Raw genomic sequence first — 21,868 nt, forward strand, 5'->3', positions numbered from 1 at the left:
TTCCTATTGAAAGAATTAGTTATTGAATTTAATCTTGACAAAGAGCCAAGAAGTTAAAGTGTATTTCCAAGGAGTGTCCTGAACTCATACTCATATGTCTCCAAACGAATATATTAAACATTCCTTAACTGTGAACAAGAAATATTGAATTAACTTCATGATTGAGAATACAGAATCAGAATTGCTATAATATTTCCTAGAAATTCAATGTCATGTCAATTTCCATAACAAAAATAATACATTCTCCATCTAACCAGTAAAGATGTCACATTTTAAAAACACTACTAGTAATCTAAATTCACTTGATATAAGAGTAATGAGATAAACTGTACAACAAAAATTATTGACATGAGACATGCAATGTGCTTTTCACTTTGTTATTAAAATAGGAATTTATTACACATTATGATGAATTGTATGGAAGTATTCAATACAAATGCTATTAATAAAGCTGACTCTGTATATGTGGCCAAGTTAGAATTTGAAAAGAATGGTCTGCCTTCCTTCAGTTATTCAATTTGTGTATTTTCGGTTGAAGAGAGTAGGTATAGTTTCAGAAAAGAGACATACTGATATCCAAAAAGCAGTCAGAAAACTTAAAATATTGTTGGAGAAATGTTATGACAGAAATAAATTTAACTTCTTTGTCTACTGTATAAATTTGTATGAAAGAATACATTTTTATAACTGTTTGCTGAATCTAACTTAAGCTTTAAGAAAGGTTCTCTTCAAGAGTGATAGTGCTTATCAAATAAAAAATAAGAGATTTCTTCCCACAGCTACTGTGGAAGAAATTTCTGTGTGGCAGGTTTGAAATGGCTTGGGGCAAGCTTTTAGAAAAAATATCAGATGCTTCTGTTTACTTGATGCTACTTTATTGATGAAATAACCAAGATAATATACACTTCATGTTCAACTTGACCATATAAGAATGTCAAACAAAGAGATATGAGATAACATGAAGAAAAAAACAAATTTTTAGCTAGAGAAAAAATAAGAAATCAGAGCACTGACACAACAAAACACCTAATAAGGATCATGGTATGAAAGTATATTACTTGAACCATTCACAGAAATGTGCTACACTGATGCAATTTCTTACCGTTTTAATGATCTGATTACACTTTCCGTGATTTTATGGACATGATTGCATTTTAGACTTGCAAACTATTCCATGCCTATCTCTATATTCTTTGAGCTAGGAAAATATGAAGGCAAATTGTAAATGCTTACAAAAGATAATTGTGGCCATTCACATTTCATGATTTTATATTTAATTGAACATATAAAATAAACCTACTGAATGTACATGTACATAATTACTTCATAAAGAGTTATTTACAACTATAAGAACATCATCTAGAGAACACAGGAAAAAGTGGGACATATGTGGATACATTCTTTCAAATGAGATATGGGGAAAGCTGGCAACTTTTCAAATTATAAGTTTAATATGATGTTGAATATAGTATGGTCAGGTGAAAGGACAGGAAGTGTATTCTACACAAAATAAGTCTTAATTTTCCCGAATGTCATATTTGTGAGTCAAAGTGTTTTGAGACATTTTAACATAAACATATATATATATACATATATATATATATATATACATATATCAAATTTTGTGTGTATTCAATTCAGTACATATGTTACCAAAATATTTTTGTAGTTGTTAAATGCTAATTCCAGTAATGCCATTATCTGTGTCTCTGGTGTTTATCTGATTCTACATTATTTTCGCTGTTTCCGGTGTATACTTAAAGTTTAATATGAGTGATGGTGAAAATTGGCAATAACAAAAACTTGCTGTGTGCAATACATGTTAATATTTGCATTATGCATATCTTCAGTTCACTGTCATGTTCTGATATCTTTTTGTTAGAGATTAATTCACAAGCTTATAAATTCAAAAACTTGAGCCGGGTGTCAGTGGTACACACCTTTAATCCCAGCACTCGGGAGGCAGAGGCAGGCAGATCTCTGTCAGTTCAATACCAGCCTGGTCTACAGAGTAAGTTCCGGGACAGCCTCAAAAACAATACAGAGAAACCCTGTCTGTAAACCCCTCCCCCAAAAAATCAAAAGCTTGTGCACAAAGACATTTTTGAACAGTAAAATCTAAATGAGAGTCACAGTTTTTAATGAATTCATTTATACAGAGAAGTTTGAAGTAAATCACTTATTTGGTGATTCAATGTTTACCAAAACTCCATGAAAGTCATTAAGTGTACTATTAATAACCTTGGACTTCATAATCTATTAAAATGCATTGAGGATGATAGTAATTGATTTAATTTTCTCTTCTATATTCATTTTTAAAATGACTTTATGGTAGGTTTAATAAAGCAGGACATTTATTTGATTTATATAAGTTAGTGAATTGTATACCTATGCATCATTTACTCTAGAAACAGCAGTATTACCTTATCACCTTCAGAAAATGTGGTGCCATCCACTGCTCTTTTCCATGTGATTTCTGGAATTGGCTCACCTTCAGCTTCACAGATGAGTGTGACATGACCATTCTCAGAAGTCGTCTCATTTTTAAGTTGTAATATATGAGGCTGTACTGTAAAAAATGTACATATTATTCAATTGGTATTGGACCAAAATGGTTACTATTCACAGTGAAAATTACTTTTGGACTTTTAGCTACACACTTGAATGACATGAGACAAGTAACTTCATAGCAGTTTATGACGTGCCTTCTCAAAATACCAAGGAAATTGCAAATAAGAAGGGGGAACAATTCTAGATAACAATGTTTACCTATTTTTATTACGATAAAAAGTTCAGATCATTATAAATCAATATAAAGTGTAATTCATTAAAAATTTCTATTTTAGCATAATATTCTTTTATTTATTTTCTAAATCCACAAAACTGAAATTTCCTCTCAAAAACCACACATCTGTAAATATATATACACATACGGACACATTTATGCATCATCTCTTTAGTCATTCATTGTTTTTTATCTTTTAATAAATTCATCAAAGTGAATAACTGATTAGGGATGATGGATATCTAAGAGGTAGAGGTAGATATAAGTGTGAAAATTTTCATGACAAAACAAGGTATTGAAACATTTTCTTCAGGCATTTACTACTGATTAGTTAGGACTATAATTAACTTTAACATAGCTTAAACCAATGTTTCTCAACTTGTGGGTGCACTGAAAGATCTTTTCATTGGGGTTGCCCATCAGATATCCTACATATCAGATATTTAAATTAAAATTCATGACAGTAGCAGAATTACAGTTATGAAATATCATCAAAAGTATTTTTATGGGTGGAGGACATCACAACATGAGGAATTGTAATAAAGGGTAACAGCATTAGGACGGGTGCTCTAGACATAAGGTGTTTCCTTATTACTATAATCCTATAGATTGTAACATTAATTATACTGGTATTACATTTTCATTATAATAAAATATATTTACCTTCACAATCTATAAAATAGCACTGTGTTCTAAAATTTGGAATTTGTGTGGTTTTTTTGTTGTTGTTTGTTTTGAGCATTTGCTCTGTTGTTGTAGATAACAAGAGTAAAATCAATGGTTTGTACTAATATAGATGCTCAGAAAGCTGCCTAGAGAAGACAATATGAATCTTGATCACTAAGATGATAATATTTTTTTAAGATGATATCTTTTAAATAAGATAAGACATTGATTATAGCTACAAACAAATATTTCTAAATTAGAGCCTTGTACATGAGAAATTTGAAGCTATTAAATATAAAATTAATCCCAACATGTGTCCTTCAATGATTTATTAAGATAAATTTTCAGAGATGTATGATATTATACAGCTCATTGGGTAAAAAGTAAGCAAATTCCCTTTTACCATCTGTCAATATTCTCTGAAATTTTACATATTCTTCCATGTAATTCTCCAGATAATTTGGTTAAAAATTATATGATTGAATGCCTGCCATTGAGATAAAGAAACAGTTTTTGTCTACAGAAACTACACAGTCTGCATCCAATAGCAGCATAAAGGTTGATTCTGACTTCCTTCCCTCTTGACGAAGACTATATTCTAATTACAGCATTGTAATACTTACCAAAGACTTGAAGGAAGGCCTGCTTTTCATCTTCTCCTGCCTTATTTGTGGCTTTGCAGACATAAGAGCCACCATCTTTATTGATTATGTTCCTGACAGTGAGCTCTGTATTACTGCCCTTTAAAAGGTATTTTTCATTTTCTTCAATGAGCTTGCCATTCCTAGAAGAAAAAAAAAAGAAAAATGAAAAAGTTTGATATTCACAATCTAATTTGGTAAAAAGGACCTCACAAGCATCTCCATTGTCTATAGAAATACAATTTTTCATGAATAGGAAAACTGGTTGTTATAGTTCAGTCTAAATACATTTTTATTGCTCATGAATGCTTAAGCCAAATATATGAAAACAATACTTCAGCTGGGTGGTGGTGGCACACACATTTAATCCCTGTACGGGGGAAGCAGTGTCAGGTGGATCTCTGTGAGTTCGAGATCAGCCTGGTCTACAAGAGCTAGCTCCAGGACAGTGTCAAAATCCACAGAGAAACTCTTGTCTTGAAAGAACAAAACTTAAAATTGGCATTTATTAGAGGTTGCAATATTAATATTAATAAAGGAATGAAGCATATGACTTCAAAACGAACTTTATTATTACTGAGTTTTGTTCATTTTGTACTTTATTAAGTGTCTAATAGTGCTCATGTAACATGTTTATATACACTTATATATTACATAATAGGAATTTCTATGAAGATTCCTTAAATTTCACATGAAACCATATGAATGTTATGAATGTATATTCTATATAAGTATTGTTGGTAAAAGTTAACGTGATAGTGAAGTGAATAATTTTTGTTTTCTATTTACTATTTTCCAATTTCTTTATATGTTGAAATATTTCCTTAAGAATTTATGTTGTTATAATAATAATGGCTATTAACATTAACTATTATATTTTAAATGCATGAAATATTTTTAAAATTTCCTTCCACTGAAATTACAGACTATGGACACCCCCATGGAGGGCCTCACCCTCCCCGGGGAAATGAGGGGGTTTGATGGGAAGGCACGGGAGGAGAGGAGGGAAATGGAGAGGGACCTGGAATTGACATGTGAAGCAACCTTGTTTCTAATTTAAATTTAAATATAAAAGTAAAAAATATATAAAAAATTTCCTTCCACATTGTGAAATATATTTATATAATCCCTTTACTTACATTTTATTCTTATTTCATTTTTCTCATTTTTCCCTTTAACTTTTTGTATATTTCTCTTCCTATCTATGGTTTTTAACTACAAACTGAATTGACCATATAAAATACTGACATAAGGTACTCAGAATCTGTTGGTGGTAGAGATGTTAACATTTTATATCAGTTTAAATTTTAATTTAAAAATTCTAGATGAAGATTCAAACTTTTTTCTACAAGGAATCACAGTAAGATTTTTGTATACCTGCTTTGGAATATTCCTTTACACTGCATGAATATATGTTGCATGATTGGTTTAATAAATATATTACCTGGAAAATAACTGGGCAGGAAGAGATTGGGCAAAAGAGTCGGTCTAGGACTGACTGATAGCCAGCCAGGTGAAGAATGAGTCAGATATACAATGGCAATAATGCCAGAAACATCAAAGGTATTTTCAAAAGACACACTAGAAATATAAGCATTGAAAATGTAAGATGATGAAAACAATGTTCTTGTGGTTAATGAATACTATCTATGTGACCATAGAACTTGAGGGAGTTGATATGTAAATTGTTGACCATAAAGACACAACAAAAATGCAAAGCAGAGAAAAGATAATTGAAATAAACAAACACATGACATATTCTTATTGCTGTGACCTGAGGTGGATAGAATTTAAATACAGATGAATATTGCTTCAAAAATATCAACTACAATGGTAAAGACTGAAAGCAGAAAACAGAGTCCTTATTTTTCTTTTTTAAGACAGGATTTCTCTGTAGCTCTGGAGCCTATTTTGGAACTTTCTTTGTAGACCAGGCTGGCCTCAAACAAATAGAGGTTCTCCTGTCTCTGTCTCCCAAGTGCTAGGATTAAAAGCCTATTTTCGAGCATATTTTGCAGGTTCACTCCTCCTGCCTGGGCCAAGCCTAACCCATAGAGTTTCCTCCAGATAGAGCCAGCACCTGCAACAGCTCCTGGGACTTCACCATCGGTACTGCATGGTTTTCCAAGATATCCCAACGAAGGACTCATCTGCTCTCCTGTTCACTCATTCACTCTTGCCTCTTCGGTACTACCAGAACAATTCTCTGTGGCTTTTGAGAAAGTGGACAGTAGCATTGAACACATTGTCACAGGAGGTGATTTCCTGAATAGAAAGAACCCCAGTAGCACAGACACTGAGATCCACAGTTAATAAATAGGACTTCATGGACCTGAAAAACTGTGGTAAGGTAAAGGATGCCATGAATAGGACAACATGACAGCCTACAGAATGGGAAAATATTTTTACCTAACTCACATCTGACATCTCCAAAATATATGAACTCACATCTCCAAAATACATGAATAGGTGTTTTAAAGTATTGTGGTATCACTTTGAAAATCAAGAGAATTTACCTAATGAATTTGATAAAAATAATAATGTGTAGGGTATTTGTTTTTAATTTATTTTTTCCTACAATATATTTTTGATCCTATTCTTCCCCTCCCTAGCTCTTCTCTGAACCTCTGAACCTGTCCACTCACCCAACTTCATTCTCTTCCTCTCCAAGAAAACATTCAGCAGATTTGATTGACAGGAAAATGTGTTCTGAAAGAACGTATAAAGGAAGGTTTACTTTCCACGTGTGCTTTCTTCAGTTGCTAGGTATTGCTGTTTGCTTTCTGAAAGCTATCACAATGCTCCAACCTTTAGCTCTTAATTATCTTCCATATTTGTGTAACATACAAAGCATATTTCTGTCTCCATAGGAATATTGACTTCCTAACCTTTTTGGGTGAACTAATTTGGAGACAGAGACATCAACAATTAAAGAAATGAAACAAGTTCGAGTTTGAATAAGTAACACTTGCATTTCATGCATAGTGTGTTTGTAAAATGACTTACCCATGAGACCATAAAACCTCATGCCATTTTTCTAAGCTCCAACACTGGTCTTAAAAGCATAGAAATGCAAACACATCTCTGTTATGTGTATTGTGGGGGAAGAACTTAAGTCCCTACACCATCATCCTGTCTCAAAGAGCCTATGTACTAAATAAAACACAAAGGAAAGAAAAAAGGAAAAGGCAGCATTTGTATGCATGTAAAGGCTATGATAGGATAACGTGAAGAAGTGGGCATCAGGATACCAGGAAGATAGTCCACATCTGAACCAGTCCATTGGTGCTTTGACCTTGGATACCCAGCCTCCAGAAACGTGAAGAAATACATTTTTGCTATTTTAGCCACCTAATATGTTGTGTTTTCTTACACCAGCCTGTGGTTACTAAATCAGTGGGCTCCAATCATATCACTTGTATGTACCATCTCTGCTCAGCATGTTGTCTGGATCCCCAAGAGCATATAACCACACTCCCCAGTGCTTGCAAGAATTTATTTTCATAGTTTTGATGTGTTGTATCTACAGATAAGTGGGATCAAATCAAAGCTTTTCAGTAAATGTTAATTTATTATTACAACAATACAATCCTATTCTCACAATACATCTTTAATTCAGACACCAGAAAATCCATTTGGATTCCAAATACTCTGCATATCACCAAGAAATGGCATATGAAGGCATACAGATGACAAAACAGACATAAACAGGGATAAATAAAGACATTCTGGATTTGATTTATTTTATTTTTTATGATAAATTTTCTTCCAAAAATTATAAGAAAACAATTGTGAACAAATTTAAAGGTCTAACAGAAGATAAATACCTCTGGGCATGTATAGTCATTAGAGTCATGTTATAGATAATTATTTACTCTTGGGGCTGGATGACATAAGAACTTTTCTGCACCCAATTAGATGTATTATTTACTCTTAAGGAGTTATTGGGAACACTCACTGAGGAACATGATCATTGCCTGGGGTTAGTATGCTAATATCAGGTGGGCAATCCCAGTAAAATACCATTATCAAGAATTAATATCTTTATAGATCAATTCAAATTACTAAACGTTATACTTACTAAATCTTACTATGCTAAAATCATAGACGAGGTAAAGATCTGGAAGCCTATTACCAAAATACGTTTAAATAGAAAGCAGTGGAAGAATAGTTGTGGACATTGTAAAATAAATTTCATAGCTTAAATACTGCTAATCTTACATTTATATGCACAGAACTGAGTTGTTCAGTTTCAAACTCAGCACAAACAACTGAGGCGCCTAATTAACATATGAAAGCTGGACCTAACAAGATTCTCCCAGCATCCCTCAGTCCCTACCTGTTACAGGTATACAGGCGTCTTACATACCCCCACTGGCCTCTGTCCCTCCTGAGGGTCTTCCCTTTATCATCCAGACATGGTGATTACTGCCTCTTGTCCTTTGGACATTTGCCCTCATGGCTGCTGCACCTGTATCACATCTCCCCCTTCCCTTCGCCTCCCCCTTTTCCTCAGGATCCAGCTCAGCCTAATCAGGTCCACTCTGAAGTCCCTGCCTCTGAATATGCTCTCCCATGTATCTACAACGAATTTCTCCTCCATCACACCTTGAGGCAGTCATGTCCTTTCCCTTTATTATTATTTCTTCTTATATTCAATAATAACAATTTTGTGATTATTTTTGCACTTTGACATTTATAAGTAGAACAATGGTTATAGAACGTAGTGTTCATTGAGTAAGCTGTAACTTTCTGTTTTACATTTCCGGGGTGCATTTGTGCCTGCACGTATAAAACGTTCGTGTATGTGCACACACGCAACCAGGGTCTAATATACAGTTCACATTCAGGAATGCTGTCACTTGTGTCTGGCAGGGATTGGCATTGGCTTCATCTGTTCTAGAGTGGCTGGCCAGCAATCCTCTGTGGTCCTAATGCATCCACCTATTTAGCATTTACCACAGCGTACCTGTATGCCTATTTTGCATATAGGCATAACCTAACTCAGGACCTCATGCTTATGAGGTAAGCACTTATTTGACAGAGCAACCTCTTTAGGCTCATAAAATGCCATCTCATGCTTATGTATGAGATTGTCCTGTTTGAATCTTTATTGTCTTCTGTATACTTCTTGAGCAACAATCAATGATAATAGGGTATAATAAAAATGTGCTTGGTAATAATGGCATGGAAACACAGTTAAAAATGTAAAATAATAGAAACAGTCAAAGTATACTTTTTAGAAGTCAATAACTTCTTAAAATGTCATCTACATAGCTATTTCATAATATAGTACAAAGAGAGAAGATGCAGTTATTTTTATATATTAAGTGATTTTCATCCAAATAATAGTGTTGCTAAGGATAGTAAAACATTCATTTTAATACAGACTTCATCCTCACAATGCAGACATTCGATGAGTAACAAGGTTGTATCGTCAATGTTGAACAACAGATACCTGCATAGCCCCAGTAAACACTCTCTGTCTTTAACTCAGGGTCATTTCAACACGCTCACATGATACACTCTTTGTGGACACAATCTAAGCCACTCAACCACTAATTACTAGCACCTTATGATGGTAGAATGCCTCACTGGGTCAAAGTACTCACAAGATATGAAATGAAAGTTAATTCCAGAGAAAGGTAAAAACCAGATTTTGACAGCTGTTCTTTGACACCCATAAACATGTCATGGTATGAACACACATATTCTCTCTCTCTCTCTCTCTCTCTCTCTCTCTCTCTCTCTCTCTCTCTCTCTCTCTCTCTCTCTCTCTCTCTCTCTCTCTCTCTCTCTCTTTCAGATACACAAACACAAACACACACACGTACCCATACACACACACTCATTAATAATGAATTTTTTTTTTTTTGGTTTTTCGAGACAGGGTTTCTCTGAATTGTTTTGGGGCTATCGGTCCAGCCAGGCCTCGAACTCACAGAGATCCGCCTGCCTCTGCCTCCCGAGTGCTGGGATTAAAGGCGTGCGCCACCACCACCCAGCAATAATGAATTATTTTTAAGAACCCCTTTTCATTTATTATTTATAAGATATAGAACAATTCTATCATTCCCTAACCTATTCTCTTTCTAAAATCTCCCATATATCCTTCCTTGTCATTTTGCTTTTCTTTTCATTTTATTTAAACACATTTTTTCACACAATATAATTTGATTTTGGTTCCTCTCACTAAACTTATCCCACATTCTCCCTACTTCCCTCTCCTCAAAACCCATATCCTTTCTTCCTCGATCTCCTTAAAAAACAAACTAAAAGATAAAATAAAATCAAGCAAACTAGGAAAAAATATTCAGAAGAAAATGAGCCAAAGAAAAAGCTTTCTTTCAAATCTGCAGTCTCCTTTTTCATTAATCTTTTACATGCATATTCCAAAATAAAACCTACTAAATGTTACTTCCACGTATGTTTTCAGGGATGATCAATTGGAGTTATATAACCTCTAATGTTAAATGAGACTAGACAATCATGTTTGTTGCTATCCAAATAATTACAATTTCGAATGTTACACCGTGAGCCCCCTGAGTACCATGCAGAAGACATGGGTCCCTCACCTAAACCAAGAGATGGTAGGATCTGGAGAGCCTGAGGCCCTGCAGGTTAACGTTGTCTCTTCTCCTCGCTCGGCGGTAGCATTGAAGGACTTCTGGGGCATAACAATTGATGGTGGAACTGGAGGACAAAGGACACAGAGTCAAGAGACACAACTAGAACACTGCACCAACAGTAATTTGCCATTATCTTTTATTGCTTTTATTTCCCATAGCTACTTTCTGCTTTCCTAGAGAATTAAGGTCAGAAATATGTTTTCGTATGCATAATAGGATAATTCACCATGATATTAGTATAGTATTTCTCAGTCTGTTAAGCAATGAACTGTGTACTTTAGCCAACATATATAATGCATGAAATATGTCTCACACAAAGGCGCAGCAGCATGGACTTAATCCATACTGAAATCTACTTTGAACATAAATGGATTTCCTATTTGGGTTCTTATTGGTCTCTGTAATTCCATAGGCCATCATTCACTGTTTCAAGACAGGGCTTTCAAATTAGGTGTCAAACCATAATGTTCTTTCTGATTAACTACACTTAATTTCTTCAAACAACTATAAAACATTTTATGAAGAGAAACTGCTTCAGCTATAGAGTATGAAAATAGATTTTCATGAACAATTCAATTTTAAAATTAAGCTTCCCTCAATTTCGAACTAATTACATTGTAAAATTGTACACGCTGCACATTCTGGTCATGTTGAAACTGTGGCTGAAATGCAGTGTTTGCAATAAACAAGTCACAGACTTCCATAGCACTGCCTCAGTTTCAACGTATAGCCTGAGCTGGGGCTCAGAATAAATCCCTGCTCCTGTAAAGTATAAAGGATTAAGTAATACTTGTAAAATAAGTACATTAATAGATTGATTAATATATATATATTTATGGAAGCAAATAGGCAGTTAGAGATTTGATTATAATTGCATAGCTTTAAACTAGTGTTCATGTCTTCACTGATAAGGCATTGCCCACTTGATAAAGAAGAAAATAACTGATATGCATGTTAATAACTAAACACAGTACATAACATATTTTCACTTTTGAGGGCTGGTGTAGGGATTATGCTCTTACATGACATAGTATAATAATAAGTATTAGTGTCACCAAAGATTAACTTTTATAAATATTAACTTTTAATTTTAAGGACACATTATTTCCTTTTTGTTGTTATTATAGACACCCTCATTTTTTCACCATATAACCTACTACTTTAATTTTACGTCTTGTGAGTGAACATTTAATGAGGCTTGTCACAGTTTCTGTTGCCTTTATTTCAATTTCTTTTTTATATTATAACATAATAATAAGATCCTCCTTCACTTTTCTCCTTCCAAATCCCCCATATACCTCTCCCCATATTCCTTCATATTAATGACTATTTTCATTGTGAATGCATGCATATATGTATACAATATTTATATATTCCTAAATATAACTTGTTTGGTTCAAATGATATTTGCACGCATATTTTCAGGGTCCTTTTGCACTGGACAACAAAATGACTCACTTTTTTTCTTTTTTCTTTTCACATCTTTGTCTATGGTATTTTGATCTTTGTCTTAAAATTTCCCTAGAATTACAGTGTTCTTGCTCTTTTGCTGGATGGTAATCAGTTTTTGTGAATTCATGAGTTCAACAATTCTGTTATGTTCAGAAGTTCTTAATTTGCAGTGAGCGTGTCCAATCTTTGACTTACAATGTTTCTGCCCAGCTCCAACAGCTTTTCTGAAGCCTTGGGAACAGAAGTAGGATGGAAATGTCCCATTTGGGACTGACTAAATTCGATGGTCATATACTCTCTGGACTTAACCAATTCTAGGTCTCTATAATGAGCACCATCCACTGTCTAAAGAAGCTACTCTGTTGAGGGTTGGAAGCAGTAGCATTTTTGTTGGCATGATTGCTTTACCTTTTCTAGTTTGTAAATGAAGTTAAAGGAATGGTTAAATTAGCTTATTTTCATTGTAGCAACCCCAACTTTTATTACAGTACAGAAAGCAAATGTATTAACAGGAATCCATCTATTATATTTGTCTAGATGGAAACACATCTGTGATAGGAAAGAGTATTCTAGCTCTCCTTCTAACGGTGCTCATAACTGAAAGAGGCGGTTTAATATGTGTCACCATTTTATTTTCAGTAAACTTTCCAGGTCGGAAACATGTTGCTACTTATGCTTTATGTAACAAAGAAATTGATAAGAACATGTCTGTTCTTATGTTATAGTGTAAACCCACAGAAATGTAGTCTCCCTGAGGATTTAACAGCATGTTCTGAAGACCAATTACTAGACTGCTCAGTTTAATGTGATGGCAGACAAAGGCAAATCATATCACAATATTATCTTTTAGTTCTTTAATTGGTTTACTTTTTCTGTTATATTTGGTGTTCTAATATAAATTCATACCTCTCAGCTTGACCAATAATTTTTATTTTATCACATTTATGTATTTGTATATACATGCTCGCATACACACACATGCCATGGAATGAGAGCAGATATCAAGCAGCAACCCAAGAAAGCCAGTTTTCTTCTTCCACTGTGTGTGTATCTCAGAGACCAAATTCATGTTATCAGGATAGGTGGTAAGACAGTTTATCCCCGAATCTCAGGCCCATCAGTATAGCTTTTGACACTTCTGCAGATTTCCTTTTTTTTAAAATGGGGATTATCAACATAAAATGTTATTTATTATGTATTTTATTTGTGACTAAACATGTAAATTCTACGTAGGCTTTTCAAACAAAGCAGATGTACAAAGTCCTCAGAAATTTGTTTCCCATTCTTTTAGGTATAAATATTTACTAATTCAGTTTCGCTCATAGGCCATAAAACTGCTTTGGACATCTTTGGAATGAAGTTAAATATGATTGTAAGCCAAGTGTGGGTGCTAGAGACTGTCAAGAAGCCCTCTACAAGAACGGCCAGTGCCCTGAACAATCAAGTCAGCACTCCAGTCCCATTATTCCTTTATTTTTACATTTCACATTTTGTGACCACTCAGTTCATTATTACAAGATTGGGTGGACTTGGTTGGTAGTTAACACCTATGTGTTATAACATCTGCTATCAACAAATAAAATATATATGCTTTATCTTCAGTTCTTCTTTTTTTTAATTAGAAACTATTTTACATATAAATTCCAGACTTTTCTTATTACATATATTTGAAAACAAATGAACAAAAATGTGAAAAGACTCAGAAATCACATTTGTGAAGCCTATTCATTTTATTCAAGGAGGGCATAGAGTTTTTGATTTTAAATTATTATAATAAATCTACTTTGGATAAGGAAGCAAGCATCATGCTGTTACGATTTACAACTTTGTCATTTTTGTACCATTAATCTCATATAATAACATGTTGTGAAATGTGATGTCAGTGCAGTTTAGACTGCGAATTAAGTTAATTCTTTAATATGAAGTTTCATGGTAATCTGGAAAAAGTAATTACATTCCAGTAGTTATATCAGGTCTGTATGAAATCATATCTACATTCATTCTTAACTCATTTAATTTTTATGTTCTACTTCCTATGTAATATAAACTTAAATCATTTCAATTTTCATTAATATTGATTGTGGTTACTTGTAATAAGACTTATTTACTTATTGATGGAAATGGATCAACCTAAACAGATATTTAATAAAAACTTATTTAGACCTCAACATATACAGATTTTCTTTTAATTTTTACTTTTGGTTTTTTGAGACAGGGTGTCTCTGTGGCTTTAGAGGCTGTCCTGTACCTAGCTCTTGTAGACCAGGCTTGTCTCAACTCACAGAGATCTGCCTGCCTCTGCTTCCTCAGTACTAGGATTAAATGCGTGCCCCTCCACTGCCCTGCTACATACAGAAATTAACACACTCCTTTTTTCAATGACAGACATTAAACAAAACAATGTTAAAATTTTATTTGAAATATAGCTCACTGCTTAAAATGATTTAAGCATATATAGTTAATTATTTTTGATAAATATTTCTGAACTGTGAACAACCATCAATGTCTGAAAAATAAGTATTTCATTTTTGTTTTGGTATGAAGCCTATTACTACATATTCAAGTTAGGGAAATGATAACAAATATGGGGTAATATCCACATTTTAACTTCTAAACCATCATTACAATGCATCAATGACAGAAACATGATCACATAGTCATGGATTTTAAAATAAAGTTTATTGAGAAAAAAAGTAGATTTGATATCAGATAATGATAGTGAAGATGAAATGGTTCTATCATATGATTTTTAAATTTTGATTTTACTTTACATTTTTCCATTTATTTCATACACAGACCACAGTTTCCCCAGGCTCCTCTCCTCTTGATCTCTCCACTAACTCCCAACTACTCCCCTCCCTACCCCCCCTCTTCATCTCTATTCAGAAGGGGGCAAGCTAAAGAAAGTATTGAACATGAAGTTGAGGCAGGACTGAGCTCCTCCCTCTGCACCAAGGCTGGGTAAGATAATAAGACGTTCCCAAAAGCCAGCCAAGGGTCAGGGACAGGTCTTGCTATCACTGTAGGAGCCTTAAAAATAGACCAAACTACTCAACTGCCACCCACATAAAGAAGGCCTAGGTAGCCCCATGCTGGCTCCCTAACAGTTGGTCCAGAGTCCATGGACCAACAGCTGACCTCAGCAAATGTATTATGTGATTTTAAAAAGTACATTTTCAATGGAGCAAAATGGTCTAATTTTAGATCACACCCAAATCTGTGGGAATATTTGGCATATAAATAATTAATTTCGCTTCACTTGTAAGATTCATTGCTACAGATTGTACAGAGAGAATTGGTTTACAATTCAGTTGGAGAATTTCAGTGTTGACACAGATTCTGGGAAAGTTACCACTTGATTTTTAGCTATAATAAGATCCCTGGAATATGTGATACACAGGAAAATTCCCTCAGCAAGCCCTGAAATTATTGCCGTCTCTGGGAGTTTTCACCTGTCGTAATCAATCCCTTACTTCGACTTGAAGTTCAGTAAGAATTTTATTGAGCGGCTGCACTGCAGTGTTGGTTGACAGTGAAGACAAGGCATGTTGTGCACAAATTGGGCCCCTGAGAGTCTCTCGCTGTTTCCACTTGCTACACCCCATCCTTTCCTTTCAAATAAAACTTTTAAATGTGTATTCCCTATAGAGTGTGGGCAGTCATTTCAATCAGTTAGTCTTCAGAAAATAAAGAGGTGTAGCATTAGTAGAATGAGATTCTGGGAGGAGAAAATTATATCATTAGTAAGAGAAAAGATGAATAGCTTGCTAGAGATGAAGCATAGACTAAACGGGAAACGACAGATGGAAATTGGCTTAGTCTGAAAAGAAAAAAGACAAGAAGATAAAGACATAAATGTAGAAGGTGGAGGAGGGGAGGAAAGAGAAAAAATAGAAGGCAGAGGTTAGGAGGCGAGAAGGCAGATGAAGATTGCACTACGAGGAAGAATGACCAGGGGTAAAAAGAGAAAGAAAGGCATGACGCTGCTGGGAGCAGAGGCCACAGCTGAGGGTAAAGCATTATGTAAAAAATAATTGTAGAAAGACAAACTAGTCAAAGCAACAAATATTATGTAAAACTGAGTTCTTTTCTGTTTATTTCAGTCGAATGTGAATTCCCTCTGCTTAGGTATTTTCATTATTATGAATATGCATATGTTATATAAGTATCCTTTTATTAAACAAGATAACATCAAGCAACAACAATTTTTAGATATTCCAGCCATATTTTATAATGATGAATCTTGAAGCTATTTGCAAAATCACCATTTGTTTCAGCAAATTTGAGGAATAGAATACGTGAATGTCTCTTCAACTAACTTTAAGATCAATTCCCTATAGTATTTCATTGATATACTGTTAGATTACACTTAGTTTCTTTCTTTTCTCCTAGTGATTCATTGAAATGATTAAAAAATGTATTTTTGTGTCTTATAACACATTTTTTGCTGTGGTTGGTTTTCCAGTAAACTGCAGGACTCAGGTTGTATTTACCATCCTAATTATTATAACGCTTCCACCAACAAAAGCCAATCCATACTTCACCATCAGAAGACATCTATTAATAGGGGAAACTCAGCTGGGACACTTAATTCAAAAGTGAGAAAAAGTTGCTTCCTTCTCAGAGACTAACAACATTACTATAAGATTATGTCTTTATTTTTGCAGATTTTACAGGATTTTATTTATTTATTTTTTATTTTACCAATGATTGTCTACAGCAGTGCTTCTTATGGCAATGTTATATAAGAAAGTTTTTGTAAATTTATAAATTGAATTTGGGGTTTATTTAAGACGATGTCTTAGATGAAACACAATGACCAAAGACAAGTTGAAGAGGATATGGTTTATTTGGCTTACACTTACACTCCAAAGTCCATCAAAAAGTGATGTCAGGATAGGAATTCAAACTGGACAGGAACCCAGAAGCAGGGGCTGATATAAATGCCAGGGAGGGGTGCTGCTTACTGGTTTGCTCCTCATGACTTGCTCAGTCTGTTTACTTATGGAACCTAGGACCTCAAGGTGGGTCCTCCCTCACCCATCATCAATTCAGAACATACCTTACTGCCTGGATCTTATTGAGGGATTTGCTTAATTGAGGATCTCTTTCCAGTTACTCTGCCTTTTGTCAAGTTGACACAAAACTATCTGACACTAGTCCCTTGTCAACTTGACACACATGTACACATGCACACTGTCACACTTTTCTTTTCTTACTCATCACCAGGATCTTACATTAATATTAACATCATCATATAAAATAACCCAAATTTAAAAATCCTACATCTTTAAAAATTCTATCTCTTTAAAATCCAAATTCTTTTAAAATTCTAGTCTGTCAACTGTGAGATCCAATGAAATCAAAAATAAATCAATTACTTTATTACTTCAGGAGGCACGGACCCATGCACACTCACAAATAGACAAAGCAAAACAAAACTCCAAAAGTTTAAGTAGTTCAATGCACAATTATCTGAGATTAACTCACAATCTTCTGGGATCCTCTGAAAGGCTCAGGTCACTATGGGTTTCCACACTCTGCATCACGCACAGCTTATCTTCTGGATCTAGCTGGCTGTACACCATTGCTGATTTTCTTTTTGTGCTTATCCCATTATATTGGCATCTCCAAAATGTATCTGGGCTCCACTTTCTCCTGTAACCTCCCTGAGGCTCTTTTCATTGTGCCAAGTCTCAAATCCCATCTATGACTCCTTCAGTCCAGTGCCTTCAACTGCTGCTGGGGCTGTATCTTCACCAATGGCCTCTTCTGGCCTCTCAGTTGTTCTCTGTAACCCCTTCACAACATCAAAACCAGTACTCTCTGGGTGACCATTACCCTAACATGTTCAGCAGCTGACACCAGGTATAACCTTAACTATTCTGGGACACAGCTTCAGTGTGCTATCAGGAAATGTTTCCCAGAAGATTTCACCTTCAATGCTGCTAGTCTCTTCCGCTCCAACTGGTCAGAATCAAGAGTTCCAGCAAAGTAAAGCATTCAATCTTTTCTTGAACTTGGCAAAAATTGTATATGGTATTTTACATACTATTATTAAAAGTTACCTCTGCTGGTTTTGCCAGCCCATTCTTTGCCAATTTGCTCATCACTCCTCTCTCTCTGTCACTGGGTTCCTTGGGTTCAGTTCAGTGATTAATTGTGTGTTTGCCTCTGCTTCCATCAGTCACAGGATGAAGGCTCCCGGATGGTTATAGACATCAAGTTCATTATCAGGAATGGGCATTCGAGGTGGTCTCTCCACTATGAGACAGCTGACCTGAACAGGGGAGAGCTCTTGGATCCCAGACTGACAGTGGGGAGGCCAGCATGGGACTGATCTGGATCCCCAAAATGTGAGTGTCAGCGAGAAAGCCTGGGCAACCTATGGGGCCCTGAGCTGTGGATCAGTGTCTATCCCTGATATACAAACAGTCTTCGTGTGCCTATAGCAAAAAGAGGGATGCTCTCTCAGCCTGGACTCTTAGGGGAGTGCCTGGACCCTACCCAGAGTAAAATGACAGACTCTGATATCCCCTATGTGGAAGGATTTGGCGATAGGGTGGGAGGGTGGGGGGAGAGGGGAGTGCGGGAGGAGGGGAGGGAGAGGGAACTGGGATTGACATGTAAAACAAGCTATTGAAAATAAAAAAATTGAAAAAAAGTTACCTCATGAATTATGATATTAAATTTGGTCTCATTGCTAGCACTCATCATGGTTGATTCAGTTGTAAAATTGACACATATATTAGGCTATATAACATCTTTTCTGCTTATTGATTCTTAGGATTCTATGACATTTCATAAAGTTATACAGAAAATTGCAAAGTTTCATTTATTGTAACAGAAAGTACTGTTCCTCGGTTTCTTGCCCTACAGAAATTAGATGGTATAGGTAGAAATACAGAGATCACAGCCCAAGGACCATTGATGAAAACTTCACTCTACAGCTGGACACTCCCTATGACAAATGTATCTGGCCATTATCATTTACTGTTGCTTGTGGCATTTGAAAGAAGGGTAACATGAAATTACTTTAAAGTTCCATTTCTAGATCATTTTCATCCAACCCCAATTGTTCCATTCTCCATTACACCGAACTTGAATGTGTGGTTAGTGGATCATTTTCATAAATTTACAAAAGATTTAGGAAATAAGGTACATCACTTGTATAGGAATAACCTTGTACTGACTTTCAATTTTAAATTCATACCTCTGTTCTTTAATATCTAAGGACATTTTTGGAGAAATGGTGGGAAGCTGGAAATCAACAGGACCGAATTATTTTTGATAAAGGCAAGGGAGATAGCACTAGCTTCATTTCAAAGAGTATATGTATGATTTACGTACATGTTCATGTATATGCATACCACAATTATCTAGTTTCAAATCTTAAAGGCTTTATAGAAGAGCTTGTTATCTCATTCCATACATTTCTACTAATATATTTTTAAATTATTTTCCAGGTTATTTAAGAGTTAAGTGAGGTATAATCATAAAAGGAATGCAATCACTATGTCTCCTCTTCAATGAATGTACATGCACATTAATGGTGAATTCAGTCTAAGCTACTTAAATGATAGCATTCCCTTTAATATCCCTTGTAAGTGTGTAATTGCCAAATTGAGCAGAAATGTTTAAATTCACACCTTATTAGACTCTGTTAGTTCGTGCTATACTGGAAACCAAGACCCCCTACACTAGGCATCTGGAAATGACCCTGCAGTGTTATCAGGTGTGACATGACATCTCTGATCATATAATGCTTAATTATATCCTTTCACATTCATTTTCTTCTCCATTAGTAGGGGTTCTAATTCCTGACTGCAATTCCCTACCTCCTTGCTACCGAGAGCTTAATCTGCCTTTCTGGAATACATTCTCCTCAACGGAATACATAATTGTCCCATAGAAGGGAGTAAGATTTTTAAGGACGTACTTAGAGTCCTTCATGGCCTGCCTCTGTTTCCAGATGTAGCTAACCTAATCCCTAATCCATCCATTACCACCATTGTCTCTATGCTTCCCCCAGTAATGTATTTTAGTCACACTTGCTTTGCTGTACTCTCATACCCATGGCTTATTTTCACTGTTGCTTTACGATGAAGCTTTGGTCTGCAACCTCCTTCTCCTCTCCAAATTCTATTAAATCACACTTTTGCATTATTAGATTTCTGCTGACTAGCAAGGGATCATTCTTTTTCCAGCTACACTGGTGGCATTTATAATTTAGAAACTTCCCTGTGATTATGCCTTACAACTATTTGGGATTCCTTACATCTTGAAAAGAATAGTAGCGGTTAATACATTTGATTAAAATTGATTGTGAAATAAAAGCCCGTGTTTTAGAAAATACAATGTGATCTTAGATCTGTTATAAGTCCAAATATAAAATAGAAGGAAACAAAAATTATGCATATAGCTATTTAATTAATTCATGAAGGCAAAAAAGAAAATTTGAAATTGAAGTAAAATTTGTGAGGTTTAATTTTTTTTAAAAAATATTTTCATGAAGTGGGAACCTTAATAATAAATAAACACTATCTTGGGAAAAGGAGTAAACTGTCTAGAATCCCCCATGAAGAAAATTTCTAGTTTAAAAGTAAATTAATTGCGAGATGAAGAAATAAATACTTGATGTTGCATTTTCATGACTCTGTATGAAAAAACAAATTATAAATTTCATTTCTCAGAAATATATCTTATTTGATAATAATTATGTCTCTGCACCTGTATAAAAGCTTATTTTCATTTTTTCAATATTGTTTACAGGTTGATGAAATATACAATTGTGTCCATGAAGAGACTAATAAAAAAGACACAGATTTAGGCCAGAATAGTAAGGTAAAGTTGGTAACAGTAAATGATAAAGACTGGAGTATCAGTTGGGAAATAGGAATCCAAGAAAGAGAAGCTAGCATGTGAAAAAGGTCACATTTTATTTATTTATTTATTTATTTATTTATTTATTTATTTATATTTACTCTTTTGAAGTCTCAAACTTTCCATTGAAAAATCTATGAGTGGTCAGGCATACTCAAAGAACTGAAACACAGACATGCCCAGGGAAATCTTTCTGAGAAGCTCGAGGTTTAGAAGACACCAACGAAAGGAAGAAGAGTCAATAAATTGGATAGAATGCATTTCCCGGCTAAGTCAAAGAACATGTAAGAGAAAATCACAGCTCTCTGGTGGCATTGGTCAATGTGTCTCCTTGACAGAATTGGGCTTCACCACCATAAGTGGAAGCAATCAATACTGGAATTTCTGAAGACTTATTTTACAGAAAAGAAGTTCCAGTTACTTTTAAATATGAGAGTTTGTGGCTGTAAAGGGAAACACCGTTAATTAGTGTTGTTCACCCAGAGAAGATCAGTTTTTAGCTGACTCTATATAGGAAAGGGAAATGAAACTGCCTTTGGGGTGATCAATCAGACACAGACGACAGTGACATCTGCATGACTGCTTCTGTGGCCGGGAAGACTTCCCTATATTACCTTCTTATAGACTCCGAATAAATAAGAATAGGAAGACAGAGCTTAATTTTCTACATCTAGTGAGGAATTCATGTGAGGAACTTCAAGATTTAAAGCAATACTATTACTAAAAAGTAACAATATTAACTCAATAATTAGTGTTAGGAAAATGCAGACAATGCAAAATTAAGTCATACATACTTCATAGAAATTTGAGTA

The 21,868-nt window shown here is 34.7% G+C and overlaps 1 protein-coding gene across 2 annotated transcripts in view; it reads right to left on the minus strand.

Moving 5' to 3' along the window:
* Positions 1-21,868, minus strand: part of Ncam2 (neural cell adhesion molecule 2) — a 390,993-nt gene that overhangs the window by 122,066 nt on the left and 247,059 nt on the right. For both annotated transcript variants that reach the window (XM_005068205.3, XM_005068206.4), the window contains exons 6-8: positions 10,668-10,785; positions 4,075-4,235; positions 2,424-2,569 (exon numbers count right to left, since the gene is read on the minus strand). In XM_005068205.3, coding sequence (XP_005068262.2) covers positions 2,424-2,569; positions 4,075-4,235; positions 10,668-10,785 — 425 coding nt within the window. The remainder of the gene's footprint in view (positions 1-2,423; positions 2,570-4,074; positions 4,236-10,667; positions 10,786-21,868) is intronic.

Source organism: Mesocricetus auratus, unplaced genomic scaffold (genome assembly GCF_017639785.1).
Source record: "Mesocricetus auratus isolate SY011 unplaced genomic scaffold, BCM_Maur_2.0 Super-Scaffold_100008, whole genome shotgun sequence".
NCBI classification, from domain to species: domain Eukaryota; kingdom Metazoa; phylum Chordata; class Mammalia; order Rodentia; family Cricetidae; genus Mesocricetus; species Mesocricetus auratus.